This window comes from Mobula birostris, chromosome 10, assembly GCF_030028105.1.
Source record: "Mobula birostris isolate sMobBir1 chromosome 10, sMobBir1.hap1, whole genome shotgun sequence".
Lineage (NCBI taxonomy): Eukaryota > Metazoa > Chordata > Chondrichthyes > Myliobatiformes > Myliobatidae > Mobula > Mobula birostris.
In genome coordinates, this window is record NC_092379.1 from 67,112,682 (window position 1) to 67,136,215 (window position 23,534).

At 43.3% G+C, this 23,534-nt stretch overlaps 1 protein-coding gene across 3 annotated transcripts in view; it reads right to left on the reverse strand.

Annotated features, from left to right (window-relative positions):
• LOC140204082 (interleukin-13 receptor subunit alpha-1-like) overlaps positions 1-17,824 on the reverse strand; it is a 56,151-nt gene extending 38,327 nt beyond the window's left edge. Inside the window, exons 1-3 of one of the 3 annotated variants that reach the window (XR_011887518.1) lie at positions 17,477-17,824; positions 2,584-2,732; positions 259-424 (exon numbers count right to left, since the gene is read on the reverse strand). Coding sequence is in view for 2 of the 3 variants with exons in the window: in XM_072270400.1 (XP_072126501.1) it covers positions 259-424; positions 2,584-2,732; positions 17,477-17,576 (415 nt within the window). In the remaining variant the exon portion in view is untranslated. The remainder of the gene's footprint in view (positions 1-258; positions 425-2,583; positions 2,733-17,476) is intronic. The other 2 variants (XM_072270400.1, XM_072270402.1) reach the window with 2 other exon arrangements.
• Between the last annotated feature and the right edge of the window lie 5,710 nt (positions 17,825-23,534).

The following is a 23,534-nucleotide window of genomic DNA, read 5'->3' on the forward strand; positions in this document are numbered from 1 at the left end:
CCTGCTTACAAATGTTTAAATCTCTGTTTGATGACTGCTCCAAATAATCACATTAAAGTACAATACTTTACAGGAACATATAACAATCTACTCAACACACAAGCAATAAATAATGTACAGGTAGAACATAAAGGGTACCTCTAATGACACTTTAGAAATTCCTGGTGTTTGATTCAAGAGATTGAGTAAAGACTGTAATTACATTCAGTAAGGATTGGTATTACATTAGTGTGTAAACAGTGAGAACTTTGGCATTACCTTTTATGGCATCTATATATGTATCAACCCAGTCACTTTGTTGACAAGTAGGTAGGTTAGAATTCTCCTCTATATTCAATGACGCCAATGCCTTCACTCGGAAATGGATACCCTCATTAAGAAACATGACTTCTTCACGGTGCAAAAAAGGATTTACTTTTATTCCCTAGATGAAGAGAGTAGATAATGGATGGATAACATTGTAACATTAGCAGAATAAAATTAATCTTCAAAAAATGTAGTAGTTGTACATAAACACAGATGAATCACACCTAGAATGCCTGGTTCAGGTGAGTTTGAGCCACACCTGAAAAACTGGGGCTAGTTTTCACTTTAAAATGGGCAGCAGTTGTGGGGAGGGAGGGTGGGAGAGTTGATCAAATTTACTGTTTTTTTTCCTTACATGGTTGTGAGAGTTAGTATCCATTTTTGTCTATGAATGTGGAAGTAAAAAGCAATGTTGGCACAATGATCTTCAACCTATCAAACAGTGATCAGCTAGACAAAATGTAAAATTAATTAGCTAACAAAAAATTTAACAGGACAGTAATTTAGAAACAAAACATGAAATAAAAACTCTGTAGTTGATGCAAAAGGCTGGGCAGAGCTAAAATGGTGCCAAGAGGGCGACTTCTTCGAGCACATCTGTGAAATAGCTTAAATTCCTCTTCTTAATATCTCTTTTTTCCATTTCAAGGTGGCTGGGGTTTTGTCAGAGTCCGTGACCTACAGTTGCACTTAAAATTGAGGTTTTTTATGGCGGTGTGTTTCTGTTCCTGCAGCTCACCAACCAGCCATTTTTGATATCCCAGGAGTGGCTAGAAGACGTGTGCCTACAGGGTAAAGCCCTGTGCGGCCCCTGTGGACTCGATCCTTGCCGGAGTCAGCATCTGAGACATTGCGGGAGAACAGACATTGAAACAGCGGGTGCAGCTGTCGGAGGCATCTGTATTTGGGTTACCTCTCTCTCTCTCTCTCTCTCGATGGCGGGCTGGGTGGGGAGTTTGCTGCTGATTCTTGAGTCAGAGAAACTCAGAATAAAAGTGCAGCTGCAGACAGTGACATTGTAACAGGGAACAGTTTGATGGTCTCCCCCTCACTGTGGAATGGGGGGCATCTCTCGCACCCCTGTCAGCAAGAAAGCCTGTGATGTGTTGGGTTGTCAGGTGTTGGACTGCAAATCATAGTCTCTCTTTGGGGACTTTGCTATTGCTTGCTTGGTGGTTCGTGGGCACTGATGCTCTCTGCTGGAACAAGTGGGGGAAAGGAGGGCTGATACTTTGCTGCAGCTTGTGTGGGGGATGGAGGAGGATCTTTGGGGTTCTAATGCTTTTCTATCACTCATTCTTTGGGGTTTTCTTCAGTTTTGTGGATGTTTGCGAAGAGTAAGAATTTCAGATTGTATACATTCTCTGATATTAAACGGAACTATTGAAAATACACATAGTAATACACACACACAATGCTGGAGGAAATCAGCAGACCGGCAGCATCTATGAAAAAGAGTAAACAGCTGACATTTCGAGCTGAGACTGCCTGACGAAGTGTTTCGACCTGAAACATCGACAGTTTATTCTTTTCCATAGATGTTGCCTGACATGCTGAGTTCCTCCAGCATTGTGTATGTATTACTTTGATTTCCAGCATCTGCAGATTTTCTCTCGATTGGGATTGAAAATGGTCAGCTGATTGGATAGCATCTAAAATGCACTGAACAAAAACTGTACTATAATGGACTTTGCTTTTTGGGTTCCAATTGCATTCTTTCCAGTGAGATGTGTGCAATTTACATTTATGTTCTTCTTGCAAATGTTGCTTGTTTGTGTGTGAGATGTTGCAGTAAACAGGCTTTTCATTACACTTGTGTAAACGTGTACTTGTGCAGTATGATAATAAACTCATCTTTGATCTGTGGACAGAGAAGGAGGGAGACAGAGTGCATCAGAGTGAATGAACTTTCTTCAGTAGTGCAAAACCTCTTTGACCCGGATACATCAACAGTTTCTCTTTCCACTGATGCTGCCTGACCCACTGAGTATTTCTAGTATTTTTTTTGTTTCTGCTTTCTTTCAAGGGGATTGTATATTTGCTGATACATCATTCCTAATAGGAAGATGAAAAATCAATTTATAAACATAAGTTTCACCTGATGAAATCACAAGAATGAATCAAAGAAAATAAGTGGGCATTTTAACAGTTCATCGAAAAATAACAAATATTCGGGCATTCATTATTATTAAAATCAACTATGTTTGAAAACAGAATGGATAGTGAATATGCAGTAATATACAAAAATAATAATTAATAATGAACATCTCAACTTACCTCCCAATCACCACTATCATATTTAAATGAACTTTCGTATCTTAAAATATACTTGGTGGTATTTTCGAGATGACTTGGAGACCAGCTATAATTAATTAAGCCAATCCCTCTCTGTGCCACAGTCAAGTCACTTGGTGGCTGAAGATTCACTGAAAGGCAAGGAGAACATGCAGTGAGCAGATCAGATGGACATACAGTACAAACAGGGAGCAGTCAGACCAAAGCACAGTGCACAGAGAGTGCAGGTTAGTCCACCCCTGTGTAACCAACACACATGATGACACTGCTCAATACCTGTGAGACAGCAGTTCTACAGACAGACTCCAGGGTGTCAGATCAGGGTAGGTCAGCAGCATTCTCACCTACATTTACATTCAAGTGTATCTCCAGAGACAAGTGCCCAATCCAGTGCGGTCCAGTGAACTGGTGTCAGGATGGACTGACATCAGCCCTGGGTGTGTGGCTGGAGCTGAGGACAGGGTTGGGAGTGGAAACATTGACGGTGGGTGGGAAGAGAGTGGATCGAGAACCTGGGTAGATTTGCACCCAAAATATACAAGGTGATATCTGCAAGTTGAAACTCCTGAGGTTATTAACACAGAAAATATTAGTCTAGTACTGCAAAATGCTTAAGGTGAAGATTATCAGAGTTCCTTTTGAATAGGGGAGTGCAACGCTGTTGAAGGTGTTTTTGTGGACAAAATTGAAACCTTATCCACTCCTGTAGACAAGCAGGGTCATCCCAAGATAATTTTCAAGAGGATAAAGCAATCCTTCCAATTTACCTGTCAATAACCAATTTATTATTACATAGAATATAGAAAAGTACAGCGTAGGAACAGGCCTTCAGGCCCACCATGTGTGTTAGGCACTTTCCAACGCAAACTAATCCTATCTTCCTGCACAATATCTACATCTTTCCAATCCCTGCTTATTCCAGTTCTTGTCTAAATACTTCTTGAACTTCACTATCATATCTGCTCCCATCGCCTCTTTGGCAGTACATTTCAGCCTGCTACCACACTCCGTGTAAAACAAAAACAACTTGCTTCACACATCCTTAAACTTTCCCCATGCAACCTCCATTCTATGCTCTCTACTATCTGCGAGTCGCTTCCACATCACAGATCCTGCTGTCTCAAACTCCAGTTCTGACAGCCCTGGATGCCCCCAGACCATGGATATCACCATCACCAACTCCAATGACCCTGGGCGGTTCCAGACTACAGATCCCACCAAGACCAACTCCAAATACCCCTGGGCAGCTCCAGTCCTCACAGCCTCCATCTTCCTCCTCCCATATCTTCCCTGAACACCCCAACCTTCCTCCTCTCCTCTGACACCACCAACTCTCCTCCCCCCCTCGGATCCCAGCTCCAATCCCTACCAAGCCTTCACCATTCCAGCTGACCTTTCCTTTTCTGAGGCAGATCATACTATCCTCAGAAAGTGCCTTACCTTTGACCTCCTTCACCCACATCTCAGTGAGTTCTGTACCTGCCATGGTTCAGAGATTTTCTTCCTTTGCCTCTGTCTCAGAGCCCACTTCTTTGCCAAGAATTCCCCAGCTGCACCAATGACGCCTTTTCCCATCTCCAATCCTCCTCCTCTCTTGGACACCCGACTCTGGTATTTTTAATCTCTAATTTCTGATGAGACATCAGTCAGCTTAAATTCAGCACTCCCCTCTCCTCCTCGAACCTTACACCCTCTGAACACACTGCTCTCCACTCTCTCTGCAACAATCCCAACCTTACTATTAAACCCGCAGACAATGGGGGGGTGCTGTTGTGATATAGCAAACTGATCTTTACCCTGCTAAGGAAAGGCAGTATCTCTCAGACACCTCCCCTTACTTACTTCTTGAAAAGGACCCCATTCTGGACCATCAGAAATTGTCTCCAACACCATCACTAACCTCATCAACTCTGGAGAACTCCCATCCACTGCCACCAAACTCATAGTTCCCTTACCCCACACTGCTCATTTCTACCTCCTTCCCAAGATCCACAAACCTGACTCTCCAGGAAGGTCTGTTGTCTCTGCCTGCTCCTACCCACTGAATTTGTGTCAACATACCCTGACTCCATTCTATCCCTCTTGGTTCAGTCCATTCCCACCTACATCCACAGCACTTAACATGCTCTCGATCTCAACAACTCCCTGAACCTGACCGCTTCATTTTCACCATGGATATCCAGTCCTTATACACTTCTGTACCCCATCAAAAAGGCCTTAAAGCTCTCCACTTCTTTCTCAACAAAAGACACAGTTCCCTTCCACTACCACCCTCCTTCATCTGGCAAAACTGGTTCTCACCCCCAACAATTTCGCCTTCATCTCCTCCCATTTCCTCCAAACCCAATGTGTAGCCATAGGCACCCACAAGGGCCCCAGCTACTCCTGCCTTTCAATTGGCTACGCAGAACAGTCAACATTCCAAGCCTATACTGGTAATGCTCCCCAACCCTTTCTGCACTATATCGATGAATGAATTGATGCTGCTTTGTGCACCCATGCTGAGCTCATCAATTGCACCAACTTTGCCTCCAACGGCCACCCTGCCCTTCCTTTCACTTGGCCCATTTCTGACACCTCTCTCCCCCTTCTTGATTTCTTTCCAACTCTGGAGACAAACTGTCTACTGACATCTTTTTATAAACCTACCAATTCCAAGGGCTATCTTGACTATTCCTCTTCATACCCAGTCTCCTGTAAAAATGCCAATCCCTTCTCTCAGTTCCTTCATCTCAGCCACATCTGTTCCCAGGATGAGGCTTTCCTTTACAGGACATCAGAGATGTCCTCCTTCTTCAAAGAATGGGGTTTCCCTTCCTCCACCATTGATAATACCCTCACACACATCTCCTCCATCTCCTGGGATATCTACACTTGTCCCATATTCCTGTCACCTTAACAGGGATAGAGCTCCTCTTGTCTTCACCTACTACCCCAAGAGCCTCCACATCCAACATATCATTCTCTACAACTTTCACCAACTTCAATGGGATCCTACCACCAAACACATCTTTTCCTGCTCCCACACTCTCCACTTTCCACAGGGATCATACCCTCTGTGTTTCCCTTGTCCATTCATCCCTCACTACTACTCTCCCTTCTGGCAAAGAAAAGCTTCACTTGTCCATTCACCTCCTCTGTTCAGAGCCCTCAACAGTCCTTCCAGGTGAAGCAACATTTCACCTGCAAATCTGCTGGGGTTGCCTATTGCATCCTGTGCTCCCAATGCAGCCTCCTCTACTTTGGTGCAACCCGTTGGAAATTGGGGGACCGGCTTCTTTGAGCATCTCAACTCCATCCACCAAATGTGGAACTTTCTGGGAGCCAAACATTTTCATTCCAATCCCTGTTCCCATTCCAACATTTCTGTCCATGGCCTTCTCTTTTGTCACGATGAGGCCACTCTCAGGATGGAGGAGCAACATCTCATATTCCACCCAGATAGCCTCCAACCTGATGGCACGGACATCGACTTTTCCTTCTGGTAATTTATTTTTTTCCTTCCCCTTCTTTCTTCTTCTGTTGTCCACTCTGACCTCCTCACCTGTCAATCACCTCCCCTTGGCTCCCCTCCTCCTTCCCTTTCTCCCATAGTCCACTCCTCTCTTATCATATTCCTCCTTCTCAGGATCTTTACCTTTCTCACCCACCTGGCCAAACTACTGTATTCATTGTACAGTGATCATGAGGGTGAGTTTTGCCCAAAACTATCTGCTGAAACACGTAATGTTCAAAAGAGTTTGCAAAGGAAGTTAGAGAGTAAAAGTAAGCATAGGTTATGGTTAAGGGTTAAAGCTGAGTTGGGTAAGAGTGGAGAGGCCATGTGCGACATGCAACAGCTAGTGTTCTATATCAAATGATCTTCGGTACTTTCCTGATACATCTTATGTCACAATATTCATTGTGTTTTATTTGTGGCAGTTGATTGGTTTTGACAAACATTTCCATTCGCCCCCCACCCCCCACAAGGAGCTCAAGGCTTGACTAGGTTCACCATTTAAACATATTCTGGCTGATTAGATACTCACTGTGATCTCAGTTTGCCTGTTTCCATATTCACAAACAAAATGTTTAACTTTAGTAAAATGCAGGCTGATGGTAGCTCATTACCACTGCATTTTGGCACAGACGTCATGTCAACACCTTAGAGATCCGACAATCAGGGCTCAATCCTGACCTCAGGCACTGTTTAAGTGGAATTTCATTATGTTCCCCATGAAGATGTGGTTTTCCTTCCAGATAACAGAATTGAGGCTTGTACAATGGAATAATTAGTGCCATCTTAGATAAAATAATTAACTGAAGGACAGAAAGCGGTGAGTAACTCGTTCTCAGATGATTTTCATAGAATCAATGCTGAGCCATTTGTTTTTGAAATATGAAAATAACCTTGATGTTGGTAAGAAATGCATTTCAAAAATTTGCCGTGGATACCAAATGTGGTGAGATGGCAACTAGCAAGTAGCAACTGAATGAAACAGGGAAATGCAGGCTAGCATATGGGAGACAAATCACACAACATGACACTTAATATGTGACAGATGCCCTGATGTTCTTTTCAAGTCAGACTGGAGGTCACTAGGATGATCACAGCCTCTCAGATGTGGCAACAACTATTGTCCATTGCACACAGTGCATTCAGCACCTTCACTGCAGCTCTTCCTGGGACAACTTCCTGCATTGACAAATGTGTGCCATCTCATCATGTGTCCAAACGCTCTCTTGCACAACCTCCAGTAACAGTTCTTGGCTTCCAACTCCTTCAAGGAATTAGCTGCTTGTTAATCTTCCTGGTATGCTTTCAACCCACACTGGTCATGCAGCAGCATGTCTCACAGGCTGTTCTCGGTTTTGACAAATATCCAGCCTTCATAGTCATACAATATGCTGGGTCAAGGCATGTACAGAGCCTAACTTTCCCTTCAAGGGACTGTGCTGCTTATCCAAATCTTCATTGCTGCTGGCAATTGTTATTTGGGTCTTTTCTTCATTGTCCTCTGTGTGGTCTTCAGTATGTGTGGTTCCCAAGCACCTGTCACCCTTCATCCATCACCAGCGATTCTGTTCAGAATCTCTGCAAGTCCTTAAATTTCCTCAGGTGTCTCTGCTAACAGCTCAATTTTAAAACAAACGTACCGTTTATTGGTCCTTCTGCCCTGAGACCTACTTACAATGAGTGTCTTGCACAACTTGCTGGAAGACGATGCTGAAAAGGCAATGGTAAGGAGCTCTCAGTCAGCAGTCCACTTGCGTTGCTGCAGAGTTCTCTGTTATTGCCACAATGGAGCTGCTGATATTGTGATTCAATAATGCTACAACCCATCAAACGTCATCTACAATGCTATGGTGAACCTTCCTGGTGACAGGGCGTTTCTCAAGCACTTATCCCTCTGATACTCCTTGCTACCTGTACCAAGCTCCCTGGACCCCATTGAGATTTGAGCCTAGTCAGCATTTTCTTAGATGCAACTTGCTTCAGCAGTTGATCATGCTAGATCGTGCTGTAGTCTATACAATGGTGGAGACTCTTCTTACAGTCCTGGAACTATTTTTTTGTGTGTTATCCCTACAGTGATGTGTGTCCATGACTGAAAAATGGAAGCACAGCAGTCGCTCAATCAACAAAGAGATAGTGACAAGGTCGCCCTCAAATCCGTCTGTCTGATAGTGGCGTGCAAGGTGCAGAAGGTGTGGTCTACCTCACACACTACGCATCCACTTATCCCATTAGGCAGCTCTTGCCCCATCTTTGGAAGTGTGTGATTTCCTATTTGACTTTGTCCACCACAGCAGTGGTCCCCAACCTCCGGGCTGCGGACCGATATGGGGCCGCGAAGCATGCAGGGGCGCAGCGGTAGCCGGAACACACCCAGCACATCTTTAAGAAAAAAGCCAAAATAAACAAGTTAATTAATTAGGTGCCACCCAGAAGCCAGTCTTCATTAGAGGAACTGAGGGGGAGAGGGTCAATAACTTTAAATTCTTCGGCATTAAGGATAGACGTTCCTCTCTCTGAAAAGTGTCAGAGGATCTGTCCTGGGACCAGCACGTAACTGTCATTACAAATAAAGCACAGCAGTGCCAATACTTATTAAAGTTCGTGTAGATTCAACATGTCACCTCGATCCTGACAGCCCTGTCTTTTCAGCCTGTCTGGGCCGGTGTTTAAATTGACCAAACAATGGAACAGCTAAAGGCTCCAGTGCCCTAGAAAGAGGAGTGAACATTGCGTAGAGCAAGTGAAATCGGCAATCGCCTCTGATCTGGGCCGACATTTTTGTGCCACGTGGCATGATTAGTTAGCTTGTTTATTTCGGCTTTTTTCTTAAAGGTGTGCTGGGTGCCTCCCGGCTACCGCTGCACCGGTATCGGTCCGCAGCCCAGAGGTTGGGGACCACTGCACCACACAACTGAGGAGGAAGCAAGCCTTCCTCAGGATTGAGGAGCTGCCAAAGAAGATTGAAAAGGCTGAAAGATTTCACAATAAATATTCGGAGAACTTCTGTTCTTCAAATAAAGTAATGGGAACATTCCTTTAAGGAAGCAGCTTTAGTTTGATATCACCACTGACAATAGCAATCAGTTACCACCACGTTGTATTATCAAAGTGGATTTTGATCTCAAGTCTCCAAAATAGACCTTGAACCCATAACTTCATGACTTAGAATCAATCATGTTGAGGATGAGCCACACCTGACACTTACACAAGTCAGAATGTATGCTGCATATGCCCAGGTATAAATATCCAACCCAACCTTTTGCTTTAAATCATAATGAATTTAAACATTTGCAAAACAAGACACACTTAACTGCTCAAAAACCAATTTTAAGGTAAATTCAGGAATAGCAGATCCAAGTGTCCACACTACTCACAGAGACAGAGCATAGAGAAACGAGAATTACAATGCATCTTTACAGGGCACTGGTGGGGCTGTACTTGGAGTATTGGGTATAGTTTACATATCCATATTAATGTAATACAGTAATGTATTTGAATTGGATAATGTTCACTGGTGTCATTCTGGACATGAACATATTGACATATGAAGAATAGTTAGGCTATACACACTGGAATATAGAAGAAAGAGAGGTAATCTCAAGATTCTGAGGGGTATTGAGAGGGCATTTACTGAGAGGAAATTTCCCCTAGTGATGGTATCCAAAACTAGGCAGAGCTGTTTCAGAATAAGATGTGGTCTATCTCTGGCTGAGGTGTGGAGTAATTCTTTCTGCAGAGGCCTCTGAATTTTTGGAATTCTCTACCCCAGAACTAGAGTCTCAGCAATGTATTCAACAGGCATTTAAAGGAGCAAATGTTCATGAAGACAGAGCAGGAAAGTGTTTTGAAGTAAATGCTGAATCAGACATGAAGTTTATGATTTGCTGACCAGTCAGTCTACTCCTACATTTCACATCCTTTTGATCTTTAACACTGGCTTTGACGGTGACAGGGAAAGTTAATGAAGGTGTTGGATCATTGGCTTTATTACTAGAGGATGCTAGCTATCTAACTTTGGTTGGGTGACACCAGAACATTGACAATTGTGGAGTCAACCTTATTGCTGGGTCTGGAGTCACATTCAGCAGAGACCAGGAAAGAATTGCACATTTACTCCTCCAAGGGGTATTAATGAATTTTCATGGCAAATTGCAAATTTTCCGTGTAACTGAACTTAAATTGCCCGTCTGCCCTAGTCAGATTTGAACTTGTCTCTCTGGGCTGTTAGGTCAAAGTCCTAGATGACTTGGCAATTAGTGAGTGGCCGAATAGATCAATAGGTGCTGCTGCATCACAGCTCCAGCAACCCATGTTAAGTCCTGGTCCGGAACGATGTCTTGTCCAATTTGAACAATCTCTGTCTGCCATGTGACTTTCCCCAAGATGCTCCTGCTTCCTCCCATTTTATAAAACATGCAGGCCACTGAAAACTGCCTGTAGTGTGTAGCTGAGTGGTAGAACCTATAGGGTGGGGGAATTTGGAATGGCTGGAAAATATTGGGAAAATAAAAAACAGGATAATGAAGGATCAGTGTAGAATATGTGGCTGATGAATGGCACAGACTCAGTAATCTGAAGAGCCTGTTACTATGCTGTACCACTTTATGTCTATGATTTTAAACACTGTGCCACCGCACAGTATATACTGGGGATGAATGACACAAGGAAAGCTGGGTTTGTTCACTATCAACGCAAAGGGATTGTAGTTAACTTTAATAGAAATACTGAAAACTATCTACTCCATCAATTTAATAAGAACTTATCCCCACTCTCTGAAATATCTGCATTCAAAGAACTTAGAGAACAGGAAAATCTTTTCAGATGTAAAGGGAAATGAAAGCACATTCAGTCATAATTTATAAAGAAAATTATATGAATGAAAAAGTTTATGGAGCTGAGAAAGAACCAATTAAATGGCTCTTCCAAAGATTTTCCATTGAGCAGTTCTTTGAAAGATTCCATATAATTCACTTTCAAGGAAGTTTACTGAATTTAGCTACAGGTCTGCTAAGATGAAAGAGGGTAATACTCAAAGCAATGCCTTCCACCACCATTCCAGCTGTCTTGCCCACCTTTGTTTCTCAACCCATCATCAATGGCAATGAACGTTTTTACTGTACAGTTCATGAGTCAGTTTGAACATTAATGCATTTTTAAGGTCTCCTAGCAACAGAGAAAACTTGAACTCTGGAGAGGTCCTGTAAGGATTACAGTCCCTAACACCAAGGGCACAAGGACTCGTGAAGTTGAGAGCAGCCGAGATGAAACCTTCCCCACACGGGGTGGCTACAAGTCAAAAGCAGAGTCTCTAAAGCACTAACCAAATTTAATACAAGAAGGGACAGAAATGATGTATTACCCCAGGGAGCTACATGAATGGAAATGGTAATATATTTTAAAAAAACAAGTTAACACTGCTGAATGTGTTGATCATGAAAAGGTTGTGCATTGTTTCTTTTGTATACATTTTAGCGATGATTTTATTTTTATTAAGAAGTGTATTTCTGAAATAAAAAAGGAGATGACAATGAGGGAACCAGTGAGATTTTAATATGAATAATCAAATTTCAAAGCAGGGCTGGAAGTGGTTGTTTTACTGGTGAGCATGCAGATTTCTTGGCACGGGGCTAAAAACCTGGTGCTACAGAAACGCCAACAGAAAGTCCAAAGACCTCATCCTTGGGAGAGGAAGGATACACCAAGAAGATGAGCTACATGTGGGGACAACTTGAAAAACTGGTGCAGGACAGAGGACTCTGATGAACTGCTGTTGTCAGCCTATGCCCCAGCAGAGGTAATTGGCTTAAGTGCATAAGCATGCAGAATTCTTAAAGGTTATTTAATCCTTGTCAAACTACAGATGTGTAATACCCTCAGAGGATGAACTCTGGCTATATGGTATGAGGTATTCAGAATCTCATAGAGGGGTCAGAAATGGAGAGAGTGAGCAGCTTCATGTTCCTGGGTATCAAGATCTCTGAGGATCTAACCTGTTTCCAATATATCGATGTAGTTATTGTTATGAACCCACAGTTTTCATTTACTGTGGACTGTTTCTTTAAGAGCAGAGACTGAGAAAAGGAGAAAAGGAGAGACAGAGAAAGGAGAGACGGAGAGACGGAGAGACGGAGAGACGGAGAGACGGAGAGACGGAGAGACGGAGAAAAGGAAAAAAGGAAAAAAGAAAAAAAAGAAAAAAAAGAAAAAAAAGAAAAAAAAGAAAAAAAGGAAAAAGGAAAAAGGAAAAAGGAAAAAGGAAAAAGGAAAAAGAAGAAAAGAAAGAAAAAAGAAAAAAGAAAAAAGAAAAAAGAAAAAAGAAAAAAGAAAAAAGAAAAAAGAAAAAAGAAAAAAGAAAAAAGAAAAAAGAAAAAAGAAAAAAGAAAAAAGAAAAAAGAAAAAAGAAAAAAGAAAAAAGAAAAAAGAAGAAAAAAGAAAAAAAGAAAAAAGAAAAAAGAAAAAAAGAAAAAAAGAAAAAAAGAAAAAAGAAAAAAAGAAAAAAAGAAAAAAAGAAAAAAGAAAAAAGAAAAAAGATAAGAGAAAAAAGAAAAAAGAAAAAAGAAAAAAAGAAAAAAGAAAAAAGAAAAAAGAAAAAAGAAAAAAGAAAAAAGAAAAAAGAAAAAAGAAAAAAGAAAAAAGAAAAAAGAAAAAAGAAAAAAGAAAAAAGAAAAAAGAAAAAAGAAAAAAAGAAAAAAAAAAGAAAATAGAAAAATAAATAGAAAAATAGAAAAAGAAAGAAAAGACGACCGGCTGCTGAAACTTCAGCTGTCACTGCGATGGTTCGAAACTCTCTTATGCCCACAAGGGTGGGTTAAATATCTGCACATGTCGCACCACGAATGGGTGTCTGTTACTTCGCATAATCCAAAGGAGTGGATTTTGTTTGGGATATCCTGTGGAGACCACTTATGTGTTAACCCTTGCCTGGGTATGTTGTGTGGCAACCCCTTGAAGACAATATCTCTGTGACAGATCACTTTTGGTGATAATTCGTATGTGGATTTGGAATGACCCAACAGATAAGATCTACAGTGACTGTTATCTCGTTTTACTATCATGGAATCTGTGGGATACTTTCGTTCACCTGTGAAATTCGACGTAACCACCTTTTCTCTACATTTCACCCTGGATTACAAATATCTCTCTCCTATCATACATTCCGTAGATGAACTGAACTTTCCTATTTTACCATCTCATGACTCTAAGCTTTGTTTCCCCAAGCTTCACTTAGTTTGGGAGCTATATTTACACACATATATACACATAACACTGTTAACGTTTGTTTATCTTGGTTAAGTTACGATATTATAAGTAGATACTAATAAAGATAGTGGTTTTAACATTAAAACCTGACTCAGTGTGAAATCTCTTCCTGCTGGTTTATTTCAAAACGTTACAGTTCTTAACATTATAAAAAAGGCAAGACTGTGGCTATACTTTATTAGGAGTTTGAAGAGATTTGGCATGTCAACAAATACACCAAAAAGCTTCTATAGTTGTACCATGGAGAGCTTTCTGACAGGCTGCATCACTGTCTGGTATGGAGGGGCTACTGCACAGGACCAAAAGAAGGTGCAGAGGGTTGTAAATCTAGTCTGCTCCATCTTGGGTACTAGGCTACAAAGTACCAAGGACATCTTCAGTGAGCGGTGTCTCAGAAAGGCTGTGTCCATTACTAAGGACGTCCAGCACCCAGAGCATGCCCTTTTCTCACTGGTACCATCAGGTAGGAGATAAAGAAGCCTGACGGCAAACACTCAGCGATTCAGGAACAGCTTCTTCTCCTCTGCCATCTGATTCATAATGGACAGTGAATCTATGGACACTACCTCACTTTTTTTTTTAAATACTCAGTATTTCTATTTTTGTACATTTTTAAAAATCTATTCAATATACGCAATTGATTTACTTATTATTTTTAAAATTTTATTTATTATTTTCGCTCTGCTAGATCATGTATTGCATTGAATTGCTGCTGCTAAGTTAACAAATTTCACGTCACATGCCAGTGACAATAAACCTGATTCTGATCTGATTTGCTACCACTGACTTGTGAAAATTGTTGTTTTGCAGTAGCAGTACAATGCAATGAAATAAAATCACCATAGCAATTCAACAAATGGTTTAATATAAAAAAAATGAATGACAAGATTGTGTTCATGGGTTCAGAAATTGACCATCAGAAATCTGTCTGTGGAGGGCAAGAAGGTAATCCTAAAAATGTTGAGTGTACGTTGTCCAGCTCCTGAATCTCCTCCCTGATGGCAATTATAAGAGGGCATGTCCTGATGGTGAGGGTGCACCTCAGAGCGTGTGGGTATCAGATCTGAGCCTCACTCCACGCCCCCAGCATCTTTGCTTCCAAACTGCATTAGGGTTGGTGGAGATTGGACTACCCTGCCTGTGACCCACCCTCTAGTACTGGGGAGGATGCCAGCATATTAAGTCAGTGGCACAGCATAGTTGTCCAAAGCACCATATAACAAATTGACAATTTCAGATACACAGGGAAAGCAGTGTGTGTTCTCTACTGAGCAAAACAGATTGCGGTTAAATTTTACGGAAGTGTTTAAAAATAGGGCGTGGATAGATTGAAACGGCCTCCACTGACATAAGGGTTGGCATTTGGAGAACTTAGCTCAGAGTGAATGGCTTAAAAAGCAGTATTTTTTTTAGACTGGTGCTTGATTGGCGGGGTGCAGTGGGATGGGAGAGACTGGCGATTTGGGGGCCAGTTTCAGAAGTCATACAGGAGTTTGCTCTCTATTCTTGCATCTTCCAGCAGGTCTCAGCTGAGCCCAACTCTCTTTACAGAACAAATTCTTAGACTTCATACTTCCATGTAAGTTGGCTGAGTTGAGCCCTCGACCATGAATTTAGTATACAGAGCAGAATTTAGTACAGACAGTATCAGGAGCAATCACCAGATCAAAGAATATCTGTGCAAAGACTCTTTGACAGAACATAAATCCCGTTTCTCTTCCTGCAGACTCTGCCAACCTACTTGCAGCTATTTCTGGGATATTTTGGCTCTAGCTTTCCAGCATCTGGAGTTTTTAATCTTAAAGTTCTTACTAACAGCCAATATTCTGAATTCCTCAACAGTTTCCCTTCCAATTCCCACATGCATCAATCTCTGCGTCCAAAAATCTCCAGGACTTGGCAACCACAAATATGATAGACAATTCTAGAGATTTGCAACCCTCAGAGGAATAACAGTTCTTTTGCTCTCAACCTTCACCTCTGATCTCCTATCCCGTCAGTGATGCTGACTTTATGTCCTATTGTGTACAGTTTTGTTTGGCCAGTTGTAGGAAGGAATTCATTAATTTTGAAAGAGGTATCGAGAAGATTCACCAGGATGTTACCAGAACTGGAGGGCCTGATGTACAAGGAGAGACAGGATAGTTTTGGTCTATTTTCCCCAGAATAGTAGGAGACTGAAGGGTAACCTTATAAAATCATGAAGGGCACAGTCTTTTTCTGAATGATAAGGGAGTCTAAAACTAGAGGGCATAGATTTAAGATACAAGGGGGAAAATTTAAAGGGGACCTGAGGGACAACTTTTTGGAGACCGCCTTAATCAATATGTTTTTCACAGAGGGCCGGGGGTGGGGGGAGGTATACAGAATGATCTGCCAGAGGAAGTAGTAGAGGTGGGTTCAATTACAATACTTAAAAGACATTTAGGCAGGGACATGAACAGGATAGTTTCAGAGGTAAATAAGACTGGCTCATGCAGGCTGGAACATTGAATTGAAAGCCTCTTTCAGTGCTGTACATCTCCAACTCTCTAGGTATAAGAATGGTCACCAACCCCTTGAAATAACATAAATATCAATGAGCAGCAGCCAGGAATATGATAGGTGGGGTCCACTATGTATTTCTGTTAGTCTGCCGAGGGGCCTCAATCCGTTAGCTGAGGGTGATTGGCAAAATGCCGGAGGAATTTTTGGACTGGACCCTTCTTATAATACAACATGCTGAAGATAGTCAGTAGGTCTGACAGAGTTGTTTCGACAGATCACACCCCTCCCAGCAGTCGTGACTTGATTCAACAAAAAGCCTGGAAGCAACTGAGGATTACGGGAAGTTCACAGCTAGCTGACGTCAAAAATGAAAACGAAACGGCCGCAAATGGTGGAACCTGGTACAATGAAATAACTCAGCAGGTCAGGCAAGTAAAGGCCAGTGTTTTCAGTCAAAATTCTGCATCAGGACCAAGATGCCAGAGGGAATAGATAGGTGGAACTAGAACCCAACCCCATCTCTCTAACTATATACACACACACAACTGGAATGAGCAGCTGAGAGGGAGCTGTGGAGGCAGATGCAATTAAAGGACATTTGGGCAGGGACATTGTTCAGAGAGATGTGGGCTAAATGCAGGCAAACTGGACTACCTCAGATACATTTTGTTCAGTGTGGATAAGTTGGAATGAAGGATAACTCTATGACTCTATGTCCTCTGTAATTTCCCCCTGAACTCTGAGCCCTGACAATCCAAAACAAGGAGCACTCCTTTGCCTCCACAATTTGCCTGAATATTAAGCTCCTACAGCAGTAGAAGAAAGTCTTCTTACAGGATTCCCTGCCAAATTTTGAGCAGTGACCCCAGGGGCATTGGAGGAGGAGGAGATGATATTTTGTTTTCCTTTTGGAGGCAAAAAGCCAAATGTTTTAATGGGCAGAGTAGCTGAGGGGAAAGGGCAGGAGAGCACAGCTGGGATTAATATCAGAGCATTCCAGGTCCTCTTGCAGTTATTCGACGATCCCTGTAAGAGTGCTTATTACTTTGATGGAATGTAATGGAAAGACAGACACAAGAGATTGCAAATGCTGAAATATGGGGCAAAAAAAAAACCTGAAGGAACGTCAACCGTCCATTTCCCTCCACATAGGTTCGCAGAGCCACGGAGTTCCTCCAGCATCTTAGGGGATTTTTTTTAACCAACAGAAGGACGTACACTGATTCCAACTATATTCGTCAGAAGAATAGAAGTATACATTTAAAGCGTAGAGCAAAATCCCCCCGGGTGGGAATCTCTGCCCCTCCAGTGACGTTGCGGAAGGTTTGAACCGCTGTTTACACCGGTGGGACATTCAGATATTCTTGGCCAGGCTCCCGAATGGTTTACTGCACTATTATTTCACAGGCTGATTTCTCCTCGCCTCCCCATTTCTTAAGTTATTAACGTGTGGGAGCCCAGGTTTGGGGGGCGAGGGGGCGGGTTGTTATCCCGTCAGTATTAAAGCACTATGCCCCACCTCGCTACAAAGGCTGTTTGGAGGGGCTTAAGACTGAGCAGCCACGGAACAAGATCCGAGGCTGAAGACATGGAGAGGGGACGGGAGCTGACGGCTAGGGGCGGACTTACCCGAGGAATTATCGCAGTCCTCGTGAACTTCGAGCGGGAGCGTCAGCCAGCCGGGCAGGCAGAGCAACAACAAGAGCGGCGGCACCAAGTCCAGCATCATCCTCAGGAGGAGAGGCAGCACCCACGAACTCAGTCACCAGGTCCCAGTTCCACTCGCTTGTGTTTCCCAACAACGGAAGAAAGTCGACAAAAATCCCGACAACGTCAGAGGGGCGTGGGAGGCCGCGCCCTCACTGGTCCGAGTCGGGACGGGATAGAGCGGAGCGGCGAGGCTGTGTGTGCGGCATAAAGACACCCGCCCTCTCCCTAGTAGACTCTTAACTTGCCGTCAGAATTGTACTCGATTTCCCGACACCCAACCCTCAACAGATGTAATCAAGGACTAAAAAATGTGCCCGAACTTGTTAAGGGAGTGTTTAAATTTAGGGCCACACCTCCCATCCTATCTATGCTGGTTCTCAGACCAGTCATATTCATTTATCTGCATCTTACTTTCCCAGTACAGGGTTCTGCCGGTACTGGACAGGGAAGGGCCGGGCTGGGCGAGGCAGCCCCTCAATAATGGGGGCAGTGTACTACCCTATGGTTCCAAATGAGTGGCAGTACTGCTTTTTTTAGAATGTGATAGAACCCTTCTTAACACGCTGACTATGAATGTAAGAATGAAAATACACTGAGAGGTTGATCTTCTGAAGTGTTTAAAAATTGTGAATGAAGTTTATTCTGACATACAAAGAACGCCTCCGGCGCTCAAATCTTCCACCACTCACGCTCGCAATGGGGCAACTCTGAATCAACCAGACAGACTCAGTCAGTCTCTCTCGCACTCAGTTGGCCAGGCAACGACTATGGAAAAAAAAATACACAGTCAACGTGGCCCGAAACGTCGCCGGTACTCCCCGCCCCCCCCCAAAGATGCTGCAGGGCCGAGTTCCTCCAGCATTGCGTGCGCGCGCACGCGTGTGTGTGTGTGTGTGTGATGCTTTTATTATCAGCGTCTCTTTTGTGAATCAAGCTGCCAATCTGCATTTTTTGGGCTGTGGTTGGAACGAAAGCGGATTAGGTACTGTCACAAACTGGGAAGTTTGGTTTACGGAAATAGGTGGATTTTAAATAGAGTCCGACAGGTTGTAACGCCTCTGAATCCCTTGTATGTCCCGTGTTCACCCCTGCTCCTGTGATCCCAGAACAAGAATAATATTACCCTCTTCATCTTCTACTCTGCCAGGCTCCAGCTGCAAAGTTTAGTCTTCTATATTCTATGTTGCAGTAGTATATTAATTTGTTTAGGTGTAGTCCTGGTCACTGCATTACAGCTTTGGAGAAGGTGCAGAAGAGCTTCCTAGGATGTTGTGTGGATTAAAGGGAATTAGCTGTAAGGAAAGACATGGGCTTTCTAGCATTGGGACAGAGATAGGAGAACAGAATGATGATGAACACACAATTACCTAGATAGTTGGGCACGTGGCCAAGTGGTTAAGGTGTTCGTCTAGTTACCTCAAGGTTGCTAGTTCAAGCCTCAGCTGCGGCTACGTGTTTGTGCCCTTGAGCAAGGCACTTAATCACACATTGCTCTAGTCTGTGCAAGGAGTGGCACCCCACACAGACTTCCAATCTGCGCCTTGTAAGGTATGAAAGTGCCCGACGCAGGCGCCTCATGGTCTGAGTCGACGTTCCCTCCCCTACCTAGCTGGTGTGACTGTGCCACCTTGGATGTCTTCCTTGAGGAGTTTACCTGCATATTGGTGACTACTGTAAATTATCCCTAGCTTAGGCAGGTGGCTGGGGGGTGGCAAGAAAGGGGAGTTGATAAAAAAGGATGGAGAGAAAATTTCATGGGAAGATCCACAGGGTGAATACAGATCTGAAGGTGCTATATTTGAATGTGTGCAGTATGTAGAATGAAATAGACCAACTTGTAGCACAGTTACAGATTGGTATGTATGATGTTGTGGGCATCACTGAATCATGGCTGAAACATTATAGCTGGGAGCTCAATGTCCAAGGATACACATTGTATCAAAAGGACAGGCAGGTAGGCAGAGGGGGTGGCATTGTTCTGCTGGTAAAAATAAATGGGAAATGAAATCATTAGAAAGAGGTGACATAGGGTTGGAAGGTGTTGAACTGTGGGTAGAGCTAAGGAACTGCAAGAGTAAAAAGACCCTGATGGGAGTCGTATGCCAATCCGCAAACAGAGGTAAGAATGTGATCTACAAATTACAACTGGGGATAGAAAACACATGCCAAAAGCGGAATGTTACAATCATCATGGGGGATTTCAGTATGCAGGTAGATGGGGAAAATCAGGCTGGCACTGGACCAAAGAGGGGGAGTTTCCAGAATGCCCGTGAGGTGGCTTTTTAGTATAACTTGTCATTGATCCCACTAGAGGATTAGCTGTTCTGGATTAGGTGCTGTGAAATGAACCGGAATTTATTAGAGAGCTTAAGGTAAAAGAACCCATAGGGAAAAGTGATCATAATATGATCAAATTCACCCTGAAATTTGAGAAGGAGAAGCTAAGGTCAAATGTATCTGTATTACAGTGGAGGAAAAGGAATTAAAAAGGCTCGGGAAAGGAGTTGGCCAAAATTCATTGGAAAAGAAGACTGGCAAAGATGATAGCAGAGTGGCAATGGCTGGAATTTCTGGAGAATTCAGAAGGCAGAGGACATATACAGTACGTACCCAAGAGGAAGAAGTATTCTAAAACAAAATGAGACAACTATGGCTAACAGTAGAAGTCAAGGCCAAACAGAGGGCATATAATAGAGCAAAAATTAGTGGGAAGTTAGTGGACTGGGAAGCTTTTAAAAGACCACAGCAGACAACTAAAAACCCATTAAGAAGGAAAAGATGGAATAACTTAGCCAATAACATTAAAGAGGATACCAAAAGTTTCTTCAGATACACAAATTATAAAAGAGATGAGAATGGATATCAGACCACTGGAAATGATGTTGGAGAGGTAGCAATGGAAGACAAGGATATGGCAGATGAACTGAATAAGTAGCTTGCATCAGTGTTCACTGCGAAAGATAATAGCAGTATGGTGGAAGTCCCAGTGTGTCAAAGGTCAGAAGTGTGCAAAGTTGCCATTACGAGGGAGAAAGTTCTTCAGAAACTGAAAGGTTTGAAGGTAGATAAGTCATCTGGACCAGATGGTGTACACCCCAGGGTCCTGAAAGAGGTGGCTGAAGAGACTGTGGAGGAATTAGCAATGACCTTTCAAGAATCAATAATTCTGACATGGTTCCAGAAGACTGGAAAATTATAATTGTCACTACACTCTTCAAGAAGGGGGAGAGGCAGATGAAAGGAAATTATAAGCCAGTTAGCCTGAGCTAAGTAGTTGGGAAGACGTTGGAGTCGATTGTGGATGAGGTTTCAGGGTACTTGGAGCCACTTGATAAAATAAGCGAGTCAGCATAGGAAAATTTTGCCTGACAAATATGTTGTAATTCTTTGAAGAGTCAACAAGCAGGGTAGACAAAGGAGAATAGGTTGATGTTGTAACTTGGATTTTCAGAAGGCCTTTGACAAAGTGCCACATAGGAGGCTGCTTAACTAGTTAAGAACCCATGGTATTACAGAAAAGACTCGTGAATGGATAAAGCAGTGGCTGATTGGCAGGAAACAAAGAGTGGGAATAAAGGGAGCCTTTTCTAGTTGGTTGCTGGTGACTAGTGGTGTTACACAGGGGTCTGTGTTAGGACCACTTCTTTTTACATTATATGTAAGTAATTTGGTTGATGGAATTATTGCCTTTGTTGCAAAGTTTGCAGATGATACAAAGATAGGTGGAGGGTCAGGTAATTTTGAGAAAGGGACTTAGATTAGGAAAATGGGCAAAGAAGTGGCAGATGGAATACAGTGTCAGAAAGTGTATGGTCATGCACATCTGTAGCAGAAATAAAAGAGTTGACTATTTTCTAAATGGAGAGAAAATTCAAAAATCTGAGGCACAAAGGGACTTGGGAGTCCTTGTGCAGGATTCCCTAAAGCATAACTTGCAGTTTGAATCTGTGGTGAGGGAGGCAAATGCAATGTTAGCATTCATTTCAAGAGAACTAGAATATAAAAGCAAGGATGTAATGTTAAGGCTTTATAAAGCACTGGTGAGTACTCACTTGGAGTATTGTGAGCAGTTTTGAGCTGCTTATTTTATGAAGGATGTGTTGACACTGATGAAAGTTCAAAGGAGGATCTCTAAAATAATTCCAGAATTAAACACACAAACACAAGGAAATCTGCAGATGCTGGAATTTCAAGCAACACACATAAAAGTTGCTGGTGAATGCAGCAGGCCAGGCAGCATCTCTAGGAAGAGGTACAGTCGACGTTTCAGGCCGAGACCCTTCGTCAGGACTAACTAAAGGAAGAGCTAGTAAGAGATTTGAAAGTGGGAGGGGGAGGGAGAGATCCAAAATGATAGGAGAAGACAGGAGGGGGAGGGATAGAGCCAAGAGCTGGACAGGTGATAGGCAAAAGGGATATGAGAGGATCATGGGACAGGAGGCCCCGGGAGAAAGAAAAGGCGGGGGGAAACCCAGAGGATGGGCAAGGGGTATAGTGAGAGAGACCGTGGGAGAAAAACGAGAGAGAGAAAAAGAATGTATATAAATAAATAACAGATGGGGTACGAGGGGGAGGTGGGGCCTTAGCGGAAGTTAGAGAAGTCGATGTTCATGCCATCAGGTTGGAGGCTACCCAGATGGAATATAGGGTGTTGTTCCTCCAAACTGAGTGTGGCTTCATCTTTACAGTAGAGGAGGCCGTGGATACACATGTCAGAATGGGAATGGGACATGGAATTGAAATGTGTGGCCACTGGGAGATCCTGCTTTCTCTGGCAGACAGAGCACAGGTGTTCAGCGAAACGATCTCCCAGTCTGCGTTGGGTCTCGCCAATATATAGAAGGCCACGTCGAGAGCACTGGACGCAGTATATCACCCCAGCCAACTCACAGGTGAAGTGTCGCCTCACCTGGAAGGACTGTCTGGGGCCCTGAATGGTGGTGAGGGAGGAAGTGTAAGGGCATGTGTAGCACTTGTTCCACTTACAAGGAAAAGTGCCAGGAGGGAGATCGGTGGGGAGGGATGGGGGGGACAAATGGACAAGGGAGTCGCTTAAGGAGTAATCCCTGTGGAAAGCGGGGGGGGGGAAGGAGGGAAAGATGTGCTTAGTGGTGGGATCCCATTGGAGGTGGCAGAATTTACGGAGAATAATAAGTTGGACCCGGAGGCTGGTGGGGTGGTAGGTGAGGACAAGGGGAACCCTATTCCTAGTGGGTTGGCAGGAGGATGGAGTGAGAGCAGATGTGCGTGAAATGGGGGAGATGCGTTTGAGAGCAGAGTTGATGGTGGAGGAAGGGAAGTCCCTTTTTTTGAAAAAGGAGGACATCGCCTTCGTCCTGGAATGAAAAGCCTCATCCTGAGAGCAGATGCGGTGGAGATGGAGGAATTACGAGAAGGGGATGGCGTTTTTGCAACAGACAGGGTGGGAAGAGGAATAGTCCAGGTAACTGTGAGAGTTCGGGTAGCCTCCAACCTGATGGCATGATCATTGATTTCTCTAACTTCCGTTAATACCCCACCTCCCCTTCATATCCCATCCATTTTTTATTTATATACATTCTTTTTCTCTCTCTCTTTTTTCTCCCTCTGTCCCACTCACCATACCCCTTGCCCATCCTCTGGGGTTTTCCCCCCTCCTCCTTTTCTTTCTCCCTAGGCCTCCTGTCCCATGATCCTCTCATATCCCTTTTGCCTATCACCTGTCCAGCTGTTGGCTCCATCCCTCCCCTTCCTGTCTTCTCCTATCATTTTGGATCTCCCCCTCCCCCTCCCACTTTCAAATCTCTTACTAACTCTTCTTTCAGTTAGTCCTGATGAAAGGTCTTGGCCCGAACTGTCGACTGTACCTCTTCCTAGAGATGCTGCCTGGCCTGCTGCGTTCACCAGCAACTTCCATGTGTGTTGCCAGAATTAAACAATTTGTCATATGAAGAGTGTTTGATGGCACTGCGACTGCATTTCCTGGAATTTCGAAGAA